Below are 18973 nucleotides of genomic sequence, written 5' to 3' on the forward strand. Positions count from 1 at the left end.
AGATCCTGGGGGGCGGCAGCTGCAGCTGTGGATGCTGGCTGCCAGCTGGAATGCCTGGATTTGCCCTGGACAAGCACAATCTGCTCCTGTTAGAGGGACCTGCATCGGAATCCAAACCGGACTTGTGCCAAGGGTTATGAGCCGAAGCTGCTGGCACTGGGAGCAGCTCAGGTGGGGCCGGTGTCTTCCCCCCTGTTGTGCCCCCCAGGCTCTTACCGCTTGTCATCTTTGTACCACTGGAAGTCGGCGGAGGGGACAGCAGAGGCTTCGCACATCAGGATGCCCTTCTGTCCCACGGGCACACCGGTGCTCTTTGCATCCGAGATGTACGGCGGGTCTGTGGGGAGAAGGGAAACTCAGGGTCAATGCCCAGCAGCCTTGGGGATTCCTATCCCTTCCCCTTGCTCCTCAAGATCTCCTTTCTCTCCCTGCACATGGGAAGGAGCCGAAATCATCTCTGAGCTCATGCTCAGCTCCTGCCACTCTGGTGCTGCTGTCCAGAGGTTTTCAGGCTCATGGGGGTTCTCTTCCAAAAACAAGAGGCCCCTAACTCATGGGTGCCACATGTCCAGCTACTGGAGTAACCAGAGAGGGGCTTAGGAGGATCTTCACGTATGCCTGAGCGCGAAATACGCTCCTTTCTTTCTCTCTCTCATTTTTTCTAACAGAAAAAAAAAAAGTTCTATTTACTGCTCACTTCTCTCCTCTCCTCAGAGGTTATCAGCACAGCATCTCTCCATGGGCGGAAAACCCAGGTTGATGGAGACAGCTGAGGAGGAGGTGGTGGAAAAAAATGGAGCTCGAAAAGAAGGGGAAAATAGGGCAAAATACCACCTGCTCAGAAAAACTGCTGCTGCCTGTCTCGCTCTGGGGCCTTTGTGTGCCTCACTTCCAAGTGCCACTCCCTTGTGGGGCAGCACAGTGACCCACTCCAGCCCCACCCCTGTCCCCTGATGGCCCCCAGGTACTCACAGTTGACGGTGACTTTGACTCGCTGGACGACGGGCGCTGAGACATCGTTGGAGGCGCTGCACTCGTACTCTCCCGACTGCTCCCGCGTGATCCCCGTGATCTCCAGGTACTCATCCTCACTGATGAAGCCCACGGCTGCAGAGGCAGAGACAGAGGGCCCTGAGTGATGGGGAGGCACAACAAACGTGTGCCCACTGGCTGGTCACCATGTGTGAGCGTGTCACTCTGCACTAGGACACCCAGCCTGCAAGTCCCAGCCCGGAATGCTCTTGTACCCGTGCCCCTCCATCCCAAGAAAATCCTTGCCAGAAAGGTTTCTGCAAACAGTGGACAGCAGCTCTGGCCTCACTGAGAGCATCACTTCCTGGAGAAAATGGCCCTGAGGTGCTCAGGGTGGGCAAAGTGGGCAAACCTGCCCCCTGCAAAATGAGCTGAGGTCACCTCTGCACATCGGCCCTGCTGGGAGGTACCTCCAGGCTCACCCAGCTCACACAAACACCCTTCTCTAGTTTTTCAGCTTCAATTAATTCACAGCAAGTCTACTCCCATTAGTGGTGGAGCCAACACCTCCCTTTAGCTGCAACACCTCATCCCTGTGCCACCCCAGGCTCATTTCTGGGGGGCCTGCACTTGTCCCCCTCTTCCCCATCCAGGCTGCAGTGCAGCTTCCAGTTTCACTCAAAGCCAGAAAGATGCAATCAGTGGCATTTCCTTCCCTCTGGCATCTTTCAGCCCTCATTCCTTGCAGGAGCTCACTTTATTTTGACCCACTCCTGGAAACGCACAGTGCTTGGCCGACCAGGAGCAGGTTGGGGCACAAGAGTCCCCACGTTCTCCCCCCAAACAAGCAGCAAAAACGACTTTTTGCAGCCCTCAAAACAGGGACAACTTCTCCCTTTCCCGTTGTTTACATCTCCCCACTGGATCTCCCGCAGCCAGGATGCTGTAATTACTGCACGGAACATCTCCGAGCCCTGTGTCACACTTAATATTCCTATAAATTTTAAACGGTAGTCCTTGGTACATATGTGTGGCAATTGGTGTCATATTTTAATTAGGCTTGCCCTACACCATCTGAAATTAATAATAGCTCGAATTACCAGTGTAATTTATAAATTAACATTGCTGCAGCATTAGGAAATAAATTAGCTCTGGACAGCTGTTTCTGGGAGTGAGTGCCAATGGCAGAGAGGCCAAGCACAGGTCCCTGGTCCCCAGGGGGATGCCGTGAGCTCGGCCAGCCCTCACTTCCCACCCGGATACCTCTGTCTGTACTGGCGTGACCTGATGGGCCGCAACTCGCTGCGCTTGACTGCTCAACCGTGTGCGTCCTGCTCCTAACAAATGCATGCAAAATCCACATGTGGGAGGCTCCCAGCGGGACACACACCACCTGCATCCCACCGGCTGATGCTTTTATGGCATCTCCTGTGCCACAGGAATAGTGTGGTCAGACTCCACCACCCACCATGGAAAGCCAGCACCGATGGTATTCCTGTAATGCCCTGGAACAGCTCGACACAGTGAGCACCCCAGGCATCTGCCAGGATCCTGCCGCTGCAATCCCAGGTGCCACTATTGTCAGCTCAAACTAGTGCAAGTATGCTCAGCCGTGATGAAACCCCACCTTGGCTCTCTCTCCCCACACCAGACCTCACAGCTGCCACCTCCACACAGCATCCCCGGGACTTTGCACATCCACTGCTCCCTGAAATGAGGACCCTGTGCCCACACATGGGCATCCCACCTTCCCAGGCTGACCTAACGGGGAAGGCAGCCCTGTGAGCTTTGGAAAGGAGTGAAGTGAGTTTTCCTGTTGATGAATTGCTGACATCCACCAGTGTCCTCAGCCCTGAGCTGAAATTCCCACCCAAGTGGCTCGTGGTGCGAACCGCTGAGCTCATCAGTACTTAGTGCAACTGAAGGGTGAGATATGAAGGCGTTACCCCAAAATCAATATCCTTTAGAGACACACAAATTACAGCGTTACATCCAGCGGCCCTGCGGCACTGCAAAAAAAAGGAGGGGGGGGAAAAAATTCTTTTTGTGGCTGACCTAGAATCAGCTTCTCTGCAGCACAGCGCTGCCTGCTGATAAAGTAACGACACAGCCGGTGGCCTTCAGATGCTTCGCACACAAATCTGACTCTGGGTTGTGCAAAGGCTCAGATAACACTGCTTCCCAACTAACCAAAGGCCCTTTCCCAAGTTCCGGAGTCGGCTCGCACACGGCAAGAATTAGCTTTTGCCATAGTCAAGCCATAATTTGTGTCCCTGGTTTGATGAGGGAGCAAAGCAGCTCGAGTGCATTTTGTTCCCCAGCAAAAGACTTCATCAAAGTAACTGCGAGGGTCAGATTTCCACCTGCAAAAGCTCAGGAAATTGGGGAATGAAGGTTTCCTCCGTGCCTGCGTTGCACTGAAGTCTGAGATATGTGCACTGTAATTGGCTGATGGAGAGGCAGAGCACGAAGTTCAGGCACTCAGGGTCTGGCATCCTGGGAATTTGGCTACAGCCAAACAGAGCCTGCCCCAGACTGAGACAGGATGCTCTGAGCTGGAGCTGACTCCTGTTTCTGCCCTGCACAGCTTGATATAAATCATGCTCAGATGACAATAGCATTAGGAATACCATCCCTGCTAGAGGCTCTGGCCAGGGATGCTTTCTCAGTGCCAGCTACAGCATCCCAAAGATTTAGGTGACATAAAGGACCCCTGCCTGCTGGTGAAGTGGGTGACACGAGGTGACTAAGACACCATCCCCCTGTCCTCTCCTATACAAGTGGCTTTGCAGGAAAACCAGATCCATAAAGCTGCTTCACTCTGTGGGATCACAGCCTGGAAGAACCTGGAGCTTGGGAATGCTCAGGGCAAGGCTTGACCAGAGTCCTGCAGCTCCAGGAGTTCCCTGAGAAATACCAACTCCTCTCTGCCTGAACTGATGGTGGGAACTTTCAAGGCTGTCTCTGCTTGAGCACAATTAGGAGCTGAAATATTGCAGGAATTAATGGAGAGCTCTCTCATCTCCTCAGGAGCTAGAAAACCAGCACAGCCAGCACCCATCATTATTATTATTAATACTAATAATATAATACAGGCCAGAAATGGAACAGCCACGGACGAGGCACAAGTGTAATGCTTGCTCATCAGCCAAGGATGATGAACTAACCCAGTGCGAGCCGGGGAGATGGAAGAGCAGAGCCTGAATCCTCGTGCTCAGTGAGCAGGAGTCTACACACAGACCACCACGCACTGTGTAGGACTTGCCCTGCAGATCTCCGTTAGAAGCCTCAGGGAAGGGGAAGCTTGACCATCACAGCAGTGGAGAAGCCACAGAGGCGAGGTCCTGGTGTGGCACGGAGCACCAAGGCAAACCCAACAGATGGCCAGGCTGTGCTTGGGGTCCCACATGGCACGGATGCGATGAGGTGTGGGCAGATGCCTCCTGCATCCATATTCCTCTCCCCATGCCTTTCTCCTTCCCTCGCTTCTCCTCGTTTTCCCATCCCGACTCATCTCCCTTCTGACTCCTCCTCCCCATTTGCTTCCATTGAGCTTCTGACAAGATAATAACTCACCAGAAACTGAACACATGTTCCCAAATTAATTACATGCCACTGTCCCCTGGCTCACTGTTGCAGCCATGTTCAGGTCTCTAGGACACCGCTCACAGCTTTCCCTGGCTGAAGGCTGCCTGTGATGCCATTAAAAAAAGCTTCCTTGGAGCTCTTTCCTGTGCCCGTACCAACTCCCTGTACCTCAGATCAAGCTGAGCCAGCCCAGCCATGCAGGGCTGCAACATTTTCACCTCTAAAGCCCAAAGGCACAACCTCAACAGTGGTTCCACAACAGGTTTGGTATCTGGGTGCCCAAAGTCCCACCACTGATCCCAAAGCACTGCCCTGCCCACTACACCGTGCTGCTGCATTTTCCAGGCACTGATCCCACTAGCCAGGATCAGCCAAAGAAAGAGAATATTTTATGGAGATAATTTTATTAAAATGTTTACAACAATGCAGATATTGACATCTCGCTTCAATCAATAGCACAATTTATTGTCCTTCAAGGTGAACATTAAGCCAAGCTGCCCATTAGTCAATATTTACCTCCAAGGTCTATAAATCTTTATACGGGCTTCAGCGGATGTTGACAGCAGCTGATTCCAGATAAGTAAAAGTAAGAGCGTGAAACATTGCTCCTTTTGGAGGTGAAATAGTAACTAGTTAATTACAGTCCCTACAGCAATTCTCAACTATCAATTTATGGCTACTTCTGGCAATAAAAATTAACATCGCGCAGACTCCCGGCTCCGAGTGACGCACTAAACCCGAGAGCCATATATTTCAAACGTCACCCCGCTGCGGTGCTGATGGCCATCCTATAACAGTTTATGGTAAATAAATAAAACACACAAAGGTAATAAGAGAATTGTTGGCACCTGAGACCCGCTTCACCTCTCCTTCATGCAGCAGCGAGAAGACAAGTGCAGGATGGGAGGTTTAGCAGAATCAGAGAGGATGGGGAAGGAGGAGGGGGAAGGAATCACCCCAAATCACCCCAAATCCCTCTCAAAGGAGGCATGACACAGCCCCAGGTATGTGGGTAAACGAGAGCTAAGGCTGCCTCCAGTACATGCCCCAGCCAAACTGGGAGATGTACCTGCTTCACCTCTTATTAACCAGTATTGGCCTCTCCTGATGGCTCAATTAACACATAAGGAACAAAGTTCAGGCATTTCTGAAATTCCCTTTCCCATTTTTGTTTGATCAGGTGAATGACCCCAGCTAGGGCAGCTTCTCCTCCGTGCACTCCCTCTTTTCAGCTCCCCTGTGCCAGCTTAATGTTGCCATGCTCCAGTGGACAAAGATTAGGGGTAATTAACCTGCTGGAAACCATCCAGCACAATCATTAAAAAAATGATTTTTTTTAAGATTACCCTATCGACCCAGACAAACTCCTCTCCTCCTCTCGTGAATACTGCATCCCTGAATCACAGGCTCCAGCCCAGTTCCATCTGTGACCCACCCTGAGATGAGCAATCCCTTTAGGAAGCACACCTACATGACGTACGGGGTACAAACCTCCTGTTCTTCATGTTCGCAAGCCTTCAGAAGAGGGACCATCAGCCCAGACAACAGGCACACAGCATATCAGTCTGCGGCGTGCTTACACGGGGCCAAGCCACTCTGGTTTTGAAGTTTCCCGATGACAAGGAAGGAAATCTCTCCTCTGACATGCTTTTCCATGTTAATGAGCGTGTTTCCATGGCTTGATGTTGTGCAAAGCCCCAGGGGATGGTGCACTCGCTGCCTGGCACCACGCAGCACTCAGGGACGTGGGAGGTTGGCAGGAGCTCCCTCCACTGCTGCAGTCCCTCCTCATCCTCACGCCCCAGGGGTGGTGACCATCACCAGCTGTGACTGGTGTCACCAAAGAGAGGAAAAGCATCATGTCTTCCGTACTTGGATCCTTTATTATGTTGGATTTGGAGGAACTCTCACAGCCAATTTTGCTCCTTGTGATCAGCAGTACAGGCTGTGAGGGACAGGGGTGGCCATAAAGTCCTTATCCTGCACTGGTATCAGTGTCCCCTCCTCCCTGGGGCTGTGGGAGCCTCTCCTTGCATGTGGCCATGCAATGCTGTGGCTTCTCTTCCCCTTCCAGCTCTTTGGGGGATAGGTGAGCTGATGGTGCTTTGAGTTTTGCTTCAAGATGCGACAGAGGACCCTCCCAGGCCTGATTTTGTGCTGACATGAGCACAGGGGACTATTGCTGAAGGTTCCATCTCTGGCTGCCCGTGACCACAAGGTCAGGACATGGGGATTCTTGGGGGATCTTCTTGGGGAGCTCCTGGAGCTGGCAGGGCTCTGGTCAGGCACATTCCAACGCGGAGCCATCAGGAGGGCAGTGGCCCTGCAGCCAAACCTCCACTCTTTGCTGCCAGGGAAGACATCTTCTTCAACTTCTAGCTCAACACAGAGCTAGAACTGAGACAGGACCCACGTTTGTGGCTACATTTGCTCAGTGCATCCCTGAGATCCCCTTGGGGCTCATATCTCGTACAACAACTCTGATACTTAACTATTAAGTGGGCCCATGCCACACATCTCACATGTGACCTGCAGAGACCTTCCAGATGCCACCACATCTCCTGGCCACTCAGCCTGAGGTCACATATGATCAATATATTGGCATCAACTCCAGAGGCAGCCAAAGCAAGGCACTGGAGCCCTGAGCAACTTGGTCTAGTGGAAGGTGACTTTGTCCATGGCAGGGCATTGGAACGAGATGGTCTTCAAGGTCCCTTCCAACCCAAACCAGTCTTGGATTCCCTGCCGTGCCCTTCCCCACGGTGTTCCAGGGACACCTGCCCACTCCGCTCGCCCCACCGATGCTACGCAGCGCAGCCGAGTCGCCTGAGCCAGCCATTATAGCACCATTGTGAAGAGTTTTTAGCTTAAAAGTCCTTGAAAGTTTCCCACTGTGACTCGTTAAACAAGATCTTTTTCACTTTCCCTCTATTCTCCCCTAACAATATTTATACTCATTTCTTTTATTGAAATCTATCTGCCGCCTGTTCTATTAAAGCCACCTGAGTGGCAGCTCCTATTCTCCGGGAGCCTGCAGCCCATCTATTCTCCAGACAATGAGGTACAAGCAGTCTATCTTCTATTGTGCTTCCCGGCCTTCGGCTCTCAAATCTTCCCTCTCAAAAAGGCATGTCAGAGACGCCTCCATGCAAAAGATTGGAATCCCGGGTTGTGGGGGCTTCCCGGTGCTGGCCGGGCTCGCTGCCCTTCCTCTCTGGGTGAGTGTCTCCAGGGAGATGCTGCCATGGCACCCGTGATCCCTCAGGGATGCGTCTCCCCCTTCCCTGCGCATCCTTAGCGCGGTTTGTGGCGTCAGCCGGCGCACGGCTCACTGCTGCCGGGATGTTTGCACGTCTCAGACAACTTATTTGTTACCAGGAATAAAAGAGGAGCATTAAACCTTTTGTTTGCAAGAAGTAGTTCCTTGGGAAATAAATGGATTATGGAAATTAATATTTAAAGAAACAAAACAAAACAACTCGGGGACCAACCACCCTTGAACGAGGCTCTAACTCAGGAGTAAATGAGTCGAATAAAGAATGAGCCCTTTTATTTCGGTGAGACGGAGAGCTCACAGGCAGCTCGAAGCTTGGCAAAGTGGCAGCTACTGTCTTCAGCCTCTCCCAGCCCCTGCCTCCTCCTGGGGTGCTGGTAAGGACACTGAACCCTCGAAAAAGGTCCAGAGGGCACGTGCTACCCTGTTAGAGCAAATTAGCCACGGTTACAGTTCACAAAGAGCTTAAGTGGTGTCAGATCTGCAGCAAAGAAGGGTGCGGGGCTTGTTAGAGGGCTGCTGTTCCTAATGATATCCACCCATTATCACCAGCATGAGCTGGATACCTTCCTCCTTGGCCCTGGAAAGGCAGGGTGACCCTTGTGGTGACACTGGGAGGGACTGATGCTTGGCAGAGGCTGTGACTGGCATGGAGCCACTTCCCACGGAGCTTTTCTGCCTCCTTGCAGAAACAAATGCAAAAGGTACATGAAAATCAGTGTCAAGGCTCCCACAGAGCCAAGCCCTCTCCAGAGAGTTCCTGAGGAGACAGCATCTCCCAGCAGCTCCGTGTTCCTGCTTGAGCAACAACACTGCTCTTGGCACCACTCTTCCTCCCATGTTCTCTCCCACAACCCAGGGCATCCAACGAGATGCCCAACACGAAGTCCTCTCTCCTTTCTTTCTTTACTCCGCCATCTTCCCTGTGATTTTTTCCCCGTAGCCGCTTCCAAGGTGAGAGAGGACAGCGTTGCCGGAATGAAAGATTCTCCTGCGTGCCCTCTCCCAGCAGCGGCCCTAATTCATTTTTCATGGCCCCTTGCAGTGACAAAAGCCGCTGCTTCTCTCTTGTAAGCGTGCGCCATGCAATAAGTCAAAGCTGATGTGCATTTTCCCCCTGGGTGCCAAAGCTGTGCTTTTGATTTAATTTGTCCTGTTGTTTGGCGCTCAGCCTTTGCCGGTGAGTTCCTTTGGAAAGGTGGGAAGTAGGGCCCCATCCATGTGGAAGGGCTGCCTAACAGATGGGGTGCAGTGGGTAGTGGTTAAATAATTTGTTGCAATGGTACCAAGATGTTGGAGAGCGACAGATGCTGCCAGAGAAAATGGCTCAAACACACATCCTTTTTGTGGGAACGCTGCTCCTCCATTAAATCCTGTCGCAACTTGGCTCCTCTGGAGCTCATCCCATTTCTGGCAGCTTCCTCGCTGGCTCTGGGAGAAGCTGTGGTGCACAGGGCTTGGCAAGGAGAGAGACACCAAGAACCGAGGTTGCTCCTGCCTGCTATCTGCAGGTGCTTTGCAAAGAACCCCCAAAAAATTCCACGGGAGATCCACCACACCCCTTCCCAACCCCTCCATACAACCGCATTGCTGTGCAGGAGAAAGCACTCCCAACCCCTGCCAAACTCGAGGCACCCTGCTTTCCTCTGGATTTGTGTGAAAAAAAGCTGCTGGCATCCAGGACCAAAGGGTCCCTCCGGCTGGAAATTTAAACCCCAAGGCTTTCTCCGCAGGACAAGCTCTTAAGAAGCAATTGCAATGCAAAGCATTAAATGGCTGTAACCTCGGCTAAGCTGTATTTCAGCCGCATTAGGGAAATATCCCTCAGATGGGAAGCAAGTGGCATAATGGCATTAGAGTAAAAAAATAAGCATCAAGTACCGGCTAAATCCATCCCCAGTGCTGGCAAGAAGTCATGGGGATCTGGGAAACTTTCCCTTCTCCACGCATACCCCCGCAGGCAGCTCACGGCAAGCCTGGACTGTGTCGCTGCCACGACTTTCTGCAAATGGGGGATATTTTCCACCCCTCCTTTTCCCCTGGGACCCCCCTGACCACTCTTCACCCCCCAGAGCCATCTGAATCACGGCTGGGTGAGACCTGCTGTTGCCTCTCCATCATCTTTATCCCGTCTTTATTTTTTCAGACACGCTATTTTCCAGCCCAGTGGCCTTGCTCTGTCCCTCGTGTTTTATGGCACTGATGTCTCCATTTCTGCAGGACCACTCGCAATATTGTGGCTTATTGAGAGAAGGCAGGGAAATGCAGGGGTGATGAGTTGGTTGGGTTTGGGGCTCTGGGGGGCTGGTGGGGATGCCCTGAGCCTGGGGAGGGGGGATGGGGAGGTTGTGACAGGAATTTCAGGGATGGATGATGCTGGGTGGCTGAGACTGGGGGACTGGAGACTGGGCTGAGCTCCCTTTCTTGAGACTGTCATCCCCTCCTCAGGCCTCTGTGTAGGTATTGGCCCTGCTACAGGAGCTGGGAGGGCAGCGAGAGGCATTGCTCTGCAAGGGAAAAGCCATTTTAAATAACAGCAGTGTGTCACAGGAAGGGGAAAAACCCATGGGCTACAGCATTGCTCTGGCTTTAAATTATACTGTAGGAGAATAAAAATAAAAGAGAGGAAGACAGAGAGAGAGGCCAGGAGGAAAAAGAATTGCCATTGTTTTACCAAGCAGATGGGAAAGTTCAGGGGATCAGAAAAAGACTATTATTATCTTGACTCGACCGAGAGAAGATGGGAAAGGAAGAGGCATTTTTTTCCCCTGCAGTGAGGAATGCTGTGGCTGAAGTAATTTCAGCAAAGAGTCGGAAGGAAACGGTGCCATCGGCTCGGGGCAGTGCCTGAGTTACCCCCACTGCCTGGGCATGCCACCATGATTTGCCCTTTTGTCCCCCTTCCCAGCAGTGACACCACATCCTGTGCTGCTATTGCAAGGCTGGGGAGGGGGTAGCCAGGGCACACACCCCTCACCACCTCCAGCTGCGGCAGCATGCCAGATGTGCTGCCAGATGTGCCCACTGCCAGTGGCGCTGCAGCTGTGGGCACCCCTCCACAGCACTGCCGGTCCCGCCACCTTCCCAGCCTCGGGGCATGACCACGTACCCCAACTACCCAAATTCCTGCTGCCCTGCCCCAGAAACCCATTGCTTTGCTACAAGCCATTAAATACCCTAAGTACACAGCAAAGTTCCTGATGGCTGTTTAACATGAGCAGAACATGATTTTTTCTCTCCCCAAATTCAAGTGAAAATCCCTTTTTCTGTGTCTGCAATGGTATTATAGCTCCGTGGCTGCTCACTGATGCTCTCCAGCTCAGTACCGGGCAGCTGAGCTGCTCCGGCTCGCCAGCACGTTCCAGCTCCTTGCCCTTACAAGCACAGCAGTGTTTCTCAGCCTCACCAGAGACAAGGAGACTCTTTTTCTACCCATATTCAGGCCAGGGGAAGGGCACAGCCCTGAGGCCCACGGCAGTGACCGAGCACAGACATCAACAACTGATTTACAAACTGGGGCAAACACTGGTGCAACATCTTTCCTGACAAGTGTCAAGGTCATGGGACAGGGAAACGAGGAGGTGAGTGTAGGTCAGTTCTGTCAGAGCATCCTCCGCCCACCACATCCCTCCCTGAAGTCACTTTGCCACTCACTCAGTTTCCTCCCTTTCCCTCTACCCTCACTTTCTCTCCTCCTCTTTTCCCTCTTCCTCCCTCTGCCACGTGGTCCTTCCCTCAGTCCCTACACTTCACCTTGTCACCTTTCCTCCTCTACACCCACTTCTCTCCTGCACCCCTGGGACACAGAGAGGGGCTGGCAACCTGCCCTGCCTAATCCCAGGGCTACCGACTCCTCGGGAACTTAATATTCACGACGGAGAGAAACATTTCACGGCGAATTGGACGCACATTCAACTGGAAATGGAAATTTTATGACTCTTCTCACTCCGCGCAGCAGATTACACCAGCTGAGAAAACATGGAAGCAAATGAACAACCTGTGAACTGTAAAGTATATTAATAATGAAATCACAGCCCGGGAAATGAAGGCTTTATTCTGTTTATATTCTGCTCCATTAATGGAGAGTTCTAGCAGTAGCTCCGCCCCATTAGCCGGCAATCTGAACCCCAGGAAGAGTGCAAGGATGGTGGGGGAATGGTGGCAGAGGGCAAAAACCTCCTTCCCTCTGGGAAGTTTGGCTCAAAGCATTCCCTTGTGCTGCCTCCATGTATGGACAGTGGGGGTGGGTGAACATGGGGGGTGTCTTTGGTGCCCTGAGCCGTGCACCCTTGGGAGCAAGGTTATAAGGCAAGGAATGGAGCAAACGGTGCTGCCAGGAAAAAGAAAGAACAAATTTGGGTGGAAATCAGCTCCAACACCACAAGGAGCCACCCAGCAAGGTACCAGCACTGGGAAAACCATCCACGTACAGCCTCATGTGCTTTCTCCCTGTGCTGCTCATTCTTGTGGTTTGAGCATCCCCACCTCGCCAGCACCCTTCCCACCCCTCATCACCACATCCCATTTTTCCAGGGATGGAAGTACTTGTGCACCTATTACTGTATCCCGCAGCCATCGAGAGGAGAGGAGAGAGATCCAGCAGGCAGGAATTGTGCAGCAAAATTGATTTATTTAATTATTTTATGAACTCTTTTATAGACTTTTTTCTTCACAGTCTAATTGGTCAAAGGATCAGCCCCCCCTTGGGGTGATTGGCTAAAATCCTAAAACATCCATTGTCAAAATATTTTCTTACTGTACCATAAACAAAGCTCTGCAAAGTCGCAGGTGTTCATAGCTTATAGAACTCTGCTGATATCTTCCGTGAGGGAGAAAAATATCTCATGGGCTTAGAAAGAAGCAGGAAAATTTCTTGCTAACAGCATTTTTGTATCCACATGCACCCACAGCCCCAAAGCCATGCTGATGGCCACAAACCGAGCCAGGCCAGCAAGGCTTGTGCAAATAAATATTTCAGTGCTATTCCCCAGCACACAGCCCTGTCCTTGGCTCAGCAGACCTGGGCCACGTGTGACACAGCCCAGCCGGGTTCTCTCCTTCCCGAAAACAACAGCAGCAGCTTATGCAAAGCACATCACGGGAGCTAAAAGGAGCCAGAGCAGAGTTTTCTATAGCTGGAGCGACCTGGTGTTGACAGAATGGGGACGCATTTCCACAGCTCAGATTTTTATAATAATACCTCAGGGGAGTGGCTGGCAAAGTTTGGCCCAAATATAATTAGTTTGCACAGCTATTACGGGCTGATAAAAGGTTTTAATTTGTGTGGAGATCTCTGGAATCTCAGACACTCCTGTCCCTTGCTCTTCCCCAGGCCAGCTGAATGAAAGGAGAGTCCCAGGCAGGGAGTGACACAAAGCCATGCATTTATCAGGGAAACAGGGAGTTGTGTTCAGCAGTAAAGAAGAGATGGAAAATCCAACAAGCTGACACTGCTGGTGTGTTGGGTTTTGTCTGCTTTGTCCCACCACGCCAAAGAAATATTCACGTATCCCCTTCTTCCTGCGGGTTATGCCATGCAGAGCACGGATCAGGGCATTTACAACTCCTCAGTGGGTCTCACCTTCGTGGGAAAGGTGGTCAGAGACCGAGGGGATGAGACACAGGATAAAATTTGGGGGTGCAGGCAGGGCTTCCTGCTTTTGCCTCCTATTAGGACAGCAGGCAGATGCTTCCCCAGACCGTGATGAGGAGCAGAGCCCACTCTGCCTCTGGCAAATAGGGAAAGTGTGACGTTGCAAAGCTGCATTTAGGGAATGTCTTGAAACCAAGAGGGTTTTTCCCCCCCTTTTCTTAAGGGAAAGACATTGCCTCATTTGTAGCTGGAAGAGGTTTCGTTATTTTTGTACCAAGATGCATATTTTAAAGGTAGCTATGCCAAATATGCAAAATCAGCTCAAAGAGTTCATTTCCACCATGAAGGAAATCAAAAATACTACTTTTATACACATAAAAGTACATAATCTCCTATTGCTTTGAAAAAGCAGGAGGAACCAGGGTGCATCAGGAAGGGAAATGCTAAAAGGAGCTTCCCACATGGCATGCTGAGTTTTAGTCATTCCTTAGGGAAAAAACCTGGAGCCCATGACGTAATTCCACCAGATTCTGTCTCCTGCTGGCCCAGATCCCACTCCCATGGGAGCTGATGGGGAAGCTGCTGGCACTCAACAGGATAAATGTTCCCTCTGCCCCTGTCAGGATCTTGCTGGATCTGCCGCATGTGTCCACACTCTTCTCAAGCAACCCATGGCAATGCCAGCTGCCTCCTTCACCACAACCACACAAAAACCAGTGTCCATCCCAAAGTCCTGCTTCTCCATGGCCTATTTATTTCCCCTATTTGTACACCCTACATGATACAAGCAGAGCAGGACCACCGCTGACCCTTTGCCCAGCTGCTCTGTCCGGCACACGCTGATTAAACGAGTATCAAAAGTGGTGGCAGATTTACAGGTTAACAATGATTTAGTGGAGAACACTGCAGCCAAATTAATGCCAGCTATAATGTAGTTTACCTCATTAAACAATGCACACCAAGATCCTGTCTGTTGTAAAACAATTGGTCTCTGAAGCCTAGTGTTCATCTTCCAGGGTTGCTGGGAGATAATAAATGGGTAATATTCCGGCGATAATGGTAATGGAGTCACGGCTCAGAGCTAATATTATGGCAAAGCAGTAATTATTTCAACAGTAAACAAGGGGACGGTTGAGCTGCCGACAGGATTGGAGCCAGCTGAAATGCTCCAGTTAATACAGTGGCGACCAGGCCTCCAACTACCTCCTGGAAGGACATGCTTGGCCATCAAGTGGGTCAGTTGAACCTCTGTTGAGTCACCCAGCAACCAAAAGACAGGAGGGACACAAGCAACAAAGGGAGGTGGGACAGCATGTTCAGCGTGGTGGCCGTCCCAATGCAACCCAACCTATCCCAACCCAACCCAACCCAACCCATCCCAACCCAACCAGGGCCCGTAGCTCAGGCTCTGTGCTCCATCACACAGCAGGCTCACTCGCTTCCCTTCTTTGACACACCACTCGTGTTGGCTCAAACCAAATCTCCAAAGCAGGCAAGAGGCAGAGCAGAGACACAAGACCCGGGATGAACACAGAAGGAGCCTTACACGAACCATCTGCTCCCTCTGAGAGGTATTTCCCTGCTAAAAGGGCCAGCAGAGGACACGGCTCTCTGGTCTTCCGTTAATGAGGTGACGTGAGGCCAGGCTAGAGGGAGCAATCTCACAGCATGGGGAGCTGATCAGGGGAGGAACAAGGCAGCACAGAAGCAGGCAGAGATTTTCCCACCTAAATGGATCCCCCTTCTCCCTGTGCCTCCCAGCTGGGCTCCAAATCCTATGTCCAACCTATAGATATCCCCTGCCTCCTCTCCAGGGAGGATCCTGGAAAGATGAAGAGGGCAGATCATGTGCTTAAGGGACAAACCTCTGAGATGGGAGGGTGTGTCCCCTTCCCAGGGATAAGCACCTCTTCAAGCTGGATATTTTTTGCAGACATTTGTCCTCTTGTTTCAAGCCTCACCAAGAGCCAGGGAGAATCAATATATCCAAATATACCAGACTTCTCCCAGAGTCCCTTTGCTGGTTTGCTGCTGATGTATAGACAGATGATCTCATGAGACCTCTGCCACATCAGGCCACCGTGTCTCATCTATCTTAAGTGCGTATACGAGCTGTGATTACTGCTGCGTCTGAGTGCCTCACGTCTGGAATGTGTTTATCCTCCCGCAGTTCTCTGAGACAAGGGACTGCAATTGTACCTCTTCCAGAGAGGCCACGGAGGTTAAACAGACTGATCATGGGGGATATGCTGGATGTGGCCACATCAGGATCCTCCGAGCATCTCCCCAGTCTCTGCCTTGTGGCACTGAGGCATCACCTGCTCCACAAATGGCAGCTTGGCCTCAGCTCAGGACTCCGGCTCCGCATGGGATGCAGCTTTCAGCACCCAGCCTAATCCTGATCTTAATGAGGGATTCCCACCACAGAGACCTCTCGATCAGACCTCTCACAAATAAATACACCATCAGCCAAACCATAATGTTTTCCTACCCTGGCAGCTGCTGTCTTGAGCCTCACACCAGAATCCATCACACTACAGCAAAAATCAAAAAGCAATTAGGCAAAACCATGGCAGAAAAGTCCATCAAAGGTCATTAAGGATGACGACTTGGATGCAGCCTCTGGCTCAGGATGTCTGTGTGTGGCAGAGTGGTGCTGGATGAGCCAGTGGAGGGATCCACACACGCACCCCCAGTTTTACACCCTTTCCTTGTGCCCCTGGCCCTGTCATGGCACAATAACCCCACTTGCCTGCCCACAGAGCCTTCCTCATCATTACTGCTAAGCTGTGCCTGCTCCTCCTGGGACAGAGGCTGCCGAGCCTTCATCCCTCCTGGAAGATTCCTCACTTCAATTCCTTGGCACGCTTCCCAAGCTTAATGGGAGGCATGACGAGTCTTGTGTCTGCAGCATGGATAAATATCCCCTGGATAGCTCAACATGGTGCCACTCTCTCTGCCAGTGCCTTGGCGTCACCCTGAGCCAGTGGCCCAGGATGCTGTGCTTTTTCCTAGACAAGAAATCCCAGCCTTCAACCACCGAGAGATGAAAACTCTCCTGACAATACAACAATTGCCATGACAACATCAACTACCCCCCAAAAATAAATAAAAAGCCCAGTAACTATGGAAACACCTGAGTGACCAAAACCAGGCTATTAACTAGACAACCTCGCCACAGTTTACAGACAGCATCAGCCCCGCGAGGCTGGGGACTGTAATCCAGCCAAAGCCTCAGAAACCCAGACATGCTCAGCACCTAAGGGTGCAAAATGGATGTTTATGGGCACACACAGCACTGCCCTTCAGACCCCTGAGTCCAAGTCTCTGCAACTTCCACCTCCTCCAGGCACATACTGCTGCCTTCACCATGGGTGTTACATCCAGGCCACTGTCATCTACATCGTTCTCTCCCTCTCTGCCTGCTCCCTCCCTTCACCCTGCTGAAGATGCCTCTCTTAATTGCCATCCCAAGGGTCTTGGCCCCACAGGGGTGCCAAGAAGGGATGGAGCCGCCCCATCCCATGCCAGAGCTTGGCACCTTGCTGTGGTTTCAGAGAGCTGAGTTTTGAAGCCCCAGTGCCTGGCAGCTCCACTGGCACTTGTGGTGCCAGTTGGAGCATCCAAGCCCAGGACAGAGCTTCAAAGATGTTAAGCCTCCTCTGCTGAGGCAGAAGAAGCTGTGACTCCAGCAGCTTCACTTCTTTTTCCACCTCAATCTGTTCAGCTGCATTAACACGAGTTGCTGTGAGTTAAAGCAGCCTTACCGGGAGGAGAAATAAAATAGGACAGAGAGGAGTGAGGCAGAGGGACAGAAGACAGGCTGTATCACACCTTAGCTGGACTGGCCACAGGTTCACAAAGCACTTCTCCAGAGCCAGCAGCCTGCTTTTGCTCATGCAGGAGGATGAGGATGGGCACAGGTAGGACCAAGGCTCTGAGAACTGATGGAGGCACCAAGGGGGCCAGCACCCCTGTGATTCTTGAAATCAGAAGTAGAAAACTCTCTTGCTCAGGTTCACTCAGCTCTTGAGTTACACCACGAACATGTTGTCCTCATCCCAGCTGCAGGAACTCCCCCAGCCCCCAAAGCAAACAGAGCCTCCAGAATGTGCTGAACGGCTCCTAGAACACGGCAACAGCTGCAAACAGGAAAATTCAGCAGAGTTTACCAGCCCAAGCCACTGAATGCAAATTCATCAGAGCAGAGACAGAACAGCCCAGAGGTCAGGGGAGCCTGGAGTGGCTGGAAAAGGGTCTTGAATGAGATCAGTCACTGGGGAGCTGGGCTGCTCTCAGTGTAAATTCTCTGAAGGGCCTGCCCATGCACTCCCTGGTGAGCAAACACTCTTATTTGCTCCATTTCCCACCAAGAGGTGCACAGTGTGCTCGCAGGTGCCAAGGAAATCATAAAACCTGTGACGCGCTTTTGCACAGAGCAGCACTCACCAGTGTCAGCACAGGCACCGGTCCTTCAGCTCCTGGTGTGGCCGTGCCTGGCACACACAGCACTGGCACAGCCTGTCCCAAACAGCACCGCTGAGAGCCACTTCCCCACCCTCTGTGTAAACCCTTAAATTATGCACCAGCATTCTCTCAAACAATTCTCCCTCACCCCTTTTCTCCACCACTTCAAGCAAGATAGAGGAAGACGGTGAGAAGGAACAGGAGGCGGCTCGCTCACAACTTCCCATGGGATGAGCAGCAGAGCAACAGCCAAGAGGGGCCAGCAGCAAGCTTTGGGTTTTGCTTGCCCCTGGGTCTCCAAATTAGAATATATCCTACTAGGAAAAGGGATACCATCCCAACACCTGCTACAGCACCTCTACGCATCTTCCCTAGCTCTCATTTCAGTCCTCACGCTCCGGAGCTTCATCTCTGCTGTGTGTGGTGAATGCAAAATGCAGAAGTAGAGGTTTCCCTTGGCGGCTTGGCAGACCTAGAAACAGAGGAGCTGCCCACAGAGATGGGCAACCATGGAAGTTGTCCTGGGCCACCTCTGTGCTCATCACCCTCCATCAGCAGGAGACCAGGCTCTGGTAAATCTCTGTGATCATTTGTTCCCTTTGAGTTTTGAAAGCAGAATGCCTAATCATGGCAAAAATCAGGAAAGAGCTGCTGCTGCAAATTACACGGCGCCACAGGTAATTTCTGATTAGCTCACTCTTCCTCTCCTGGTGCATCCTCAGTTTCCATAGCAGCTAAGTCCTAAGTAAAATGGAAACATCTGGTTCAAGCGCAGGTAAAGATTCCCTGGGGAACAAAACCTGCTGGATGGCAGCAAACACAGAAAATAGCCCTTGTGAAAGACAGAGGCATCAGGAGCTGGGAGCCTGCTTAGGAGAGGATGGATGGCACGTGGGAGAAGGCAGCAAGGGGCACAGGAGTGGGAGACAAGGGTTCTGGGGAGCAGGAGGGGATGTGGGAAGGAGAGTGAGGCCGTGGGAAAACAAGATGCCTGTGTAAAACAGGTGCTGAGGAGGCTGAGCAAAACAAAAACATGTTGTCAGGGTAGACAAGGGGAAGAGTAGGAAGACAAGGCTTCA

At 51.7% G+C, this 18973-nt stretch overlaps 1 protein-coding gene across 4 annotated transcripts in view; it reads right to left on the bottom strand.

The window, feature by feature from the left end:
* Positions 1-18973, bottom strand: part of LOC104692205 (protein CEPU-1) — a 352613-nt gene that overhangs the window by 7864 nt on the left and 325776 nt on the right. For all 4 annotated transcript variants that reach the window (XM_039564741.1, XM_039564743.1, XM_039564742.1 and 1 more), the window contains 2 exons: positions 973-1107; positions 217-337 (listed from right to left, as the gene is read on the bottom strand). In XM_039564741.1, the coding sequence (XP_039420675.1) occupies positions 217-337; positions 973-1107 (256 nt within the window). The remainder of the gene's footprint in view (positions 1-216; positions 338-972; positions 1108-18973) is intronic.

This window comes from Corvus cornix, chromosome 24, assembly GCF_000738735.6.
Source record: "Corvus cornix cornix isolate S_Up_H32 chromosome 24, ASM73873v5, whole genome shotgun sequence".
NCBI lineage: Eukaryota > Metazoa > Chordata > Aves > Passeriformes > Corvidae > Corvus > Corvus cornix.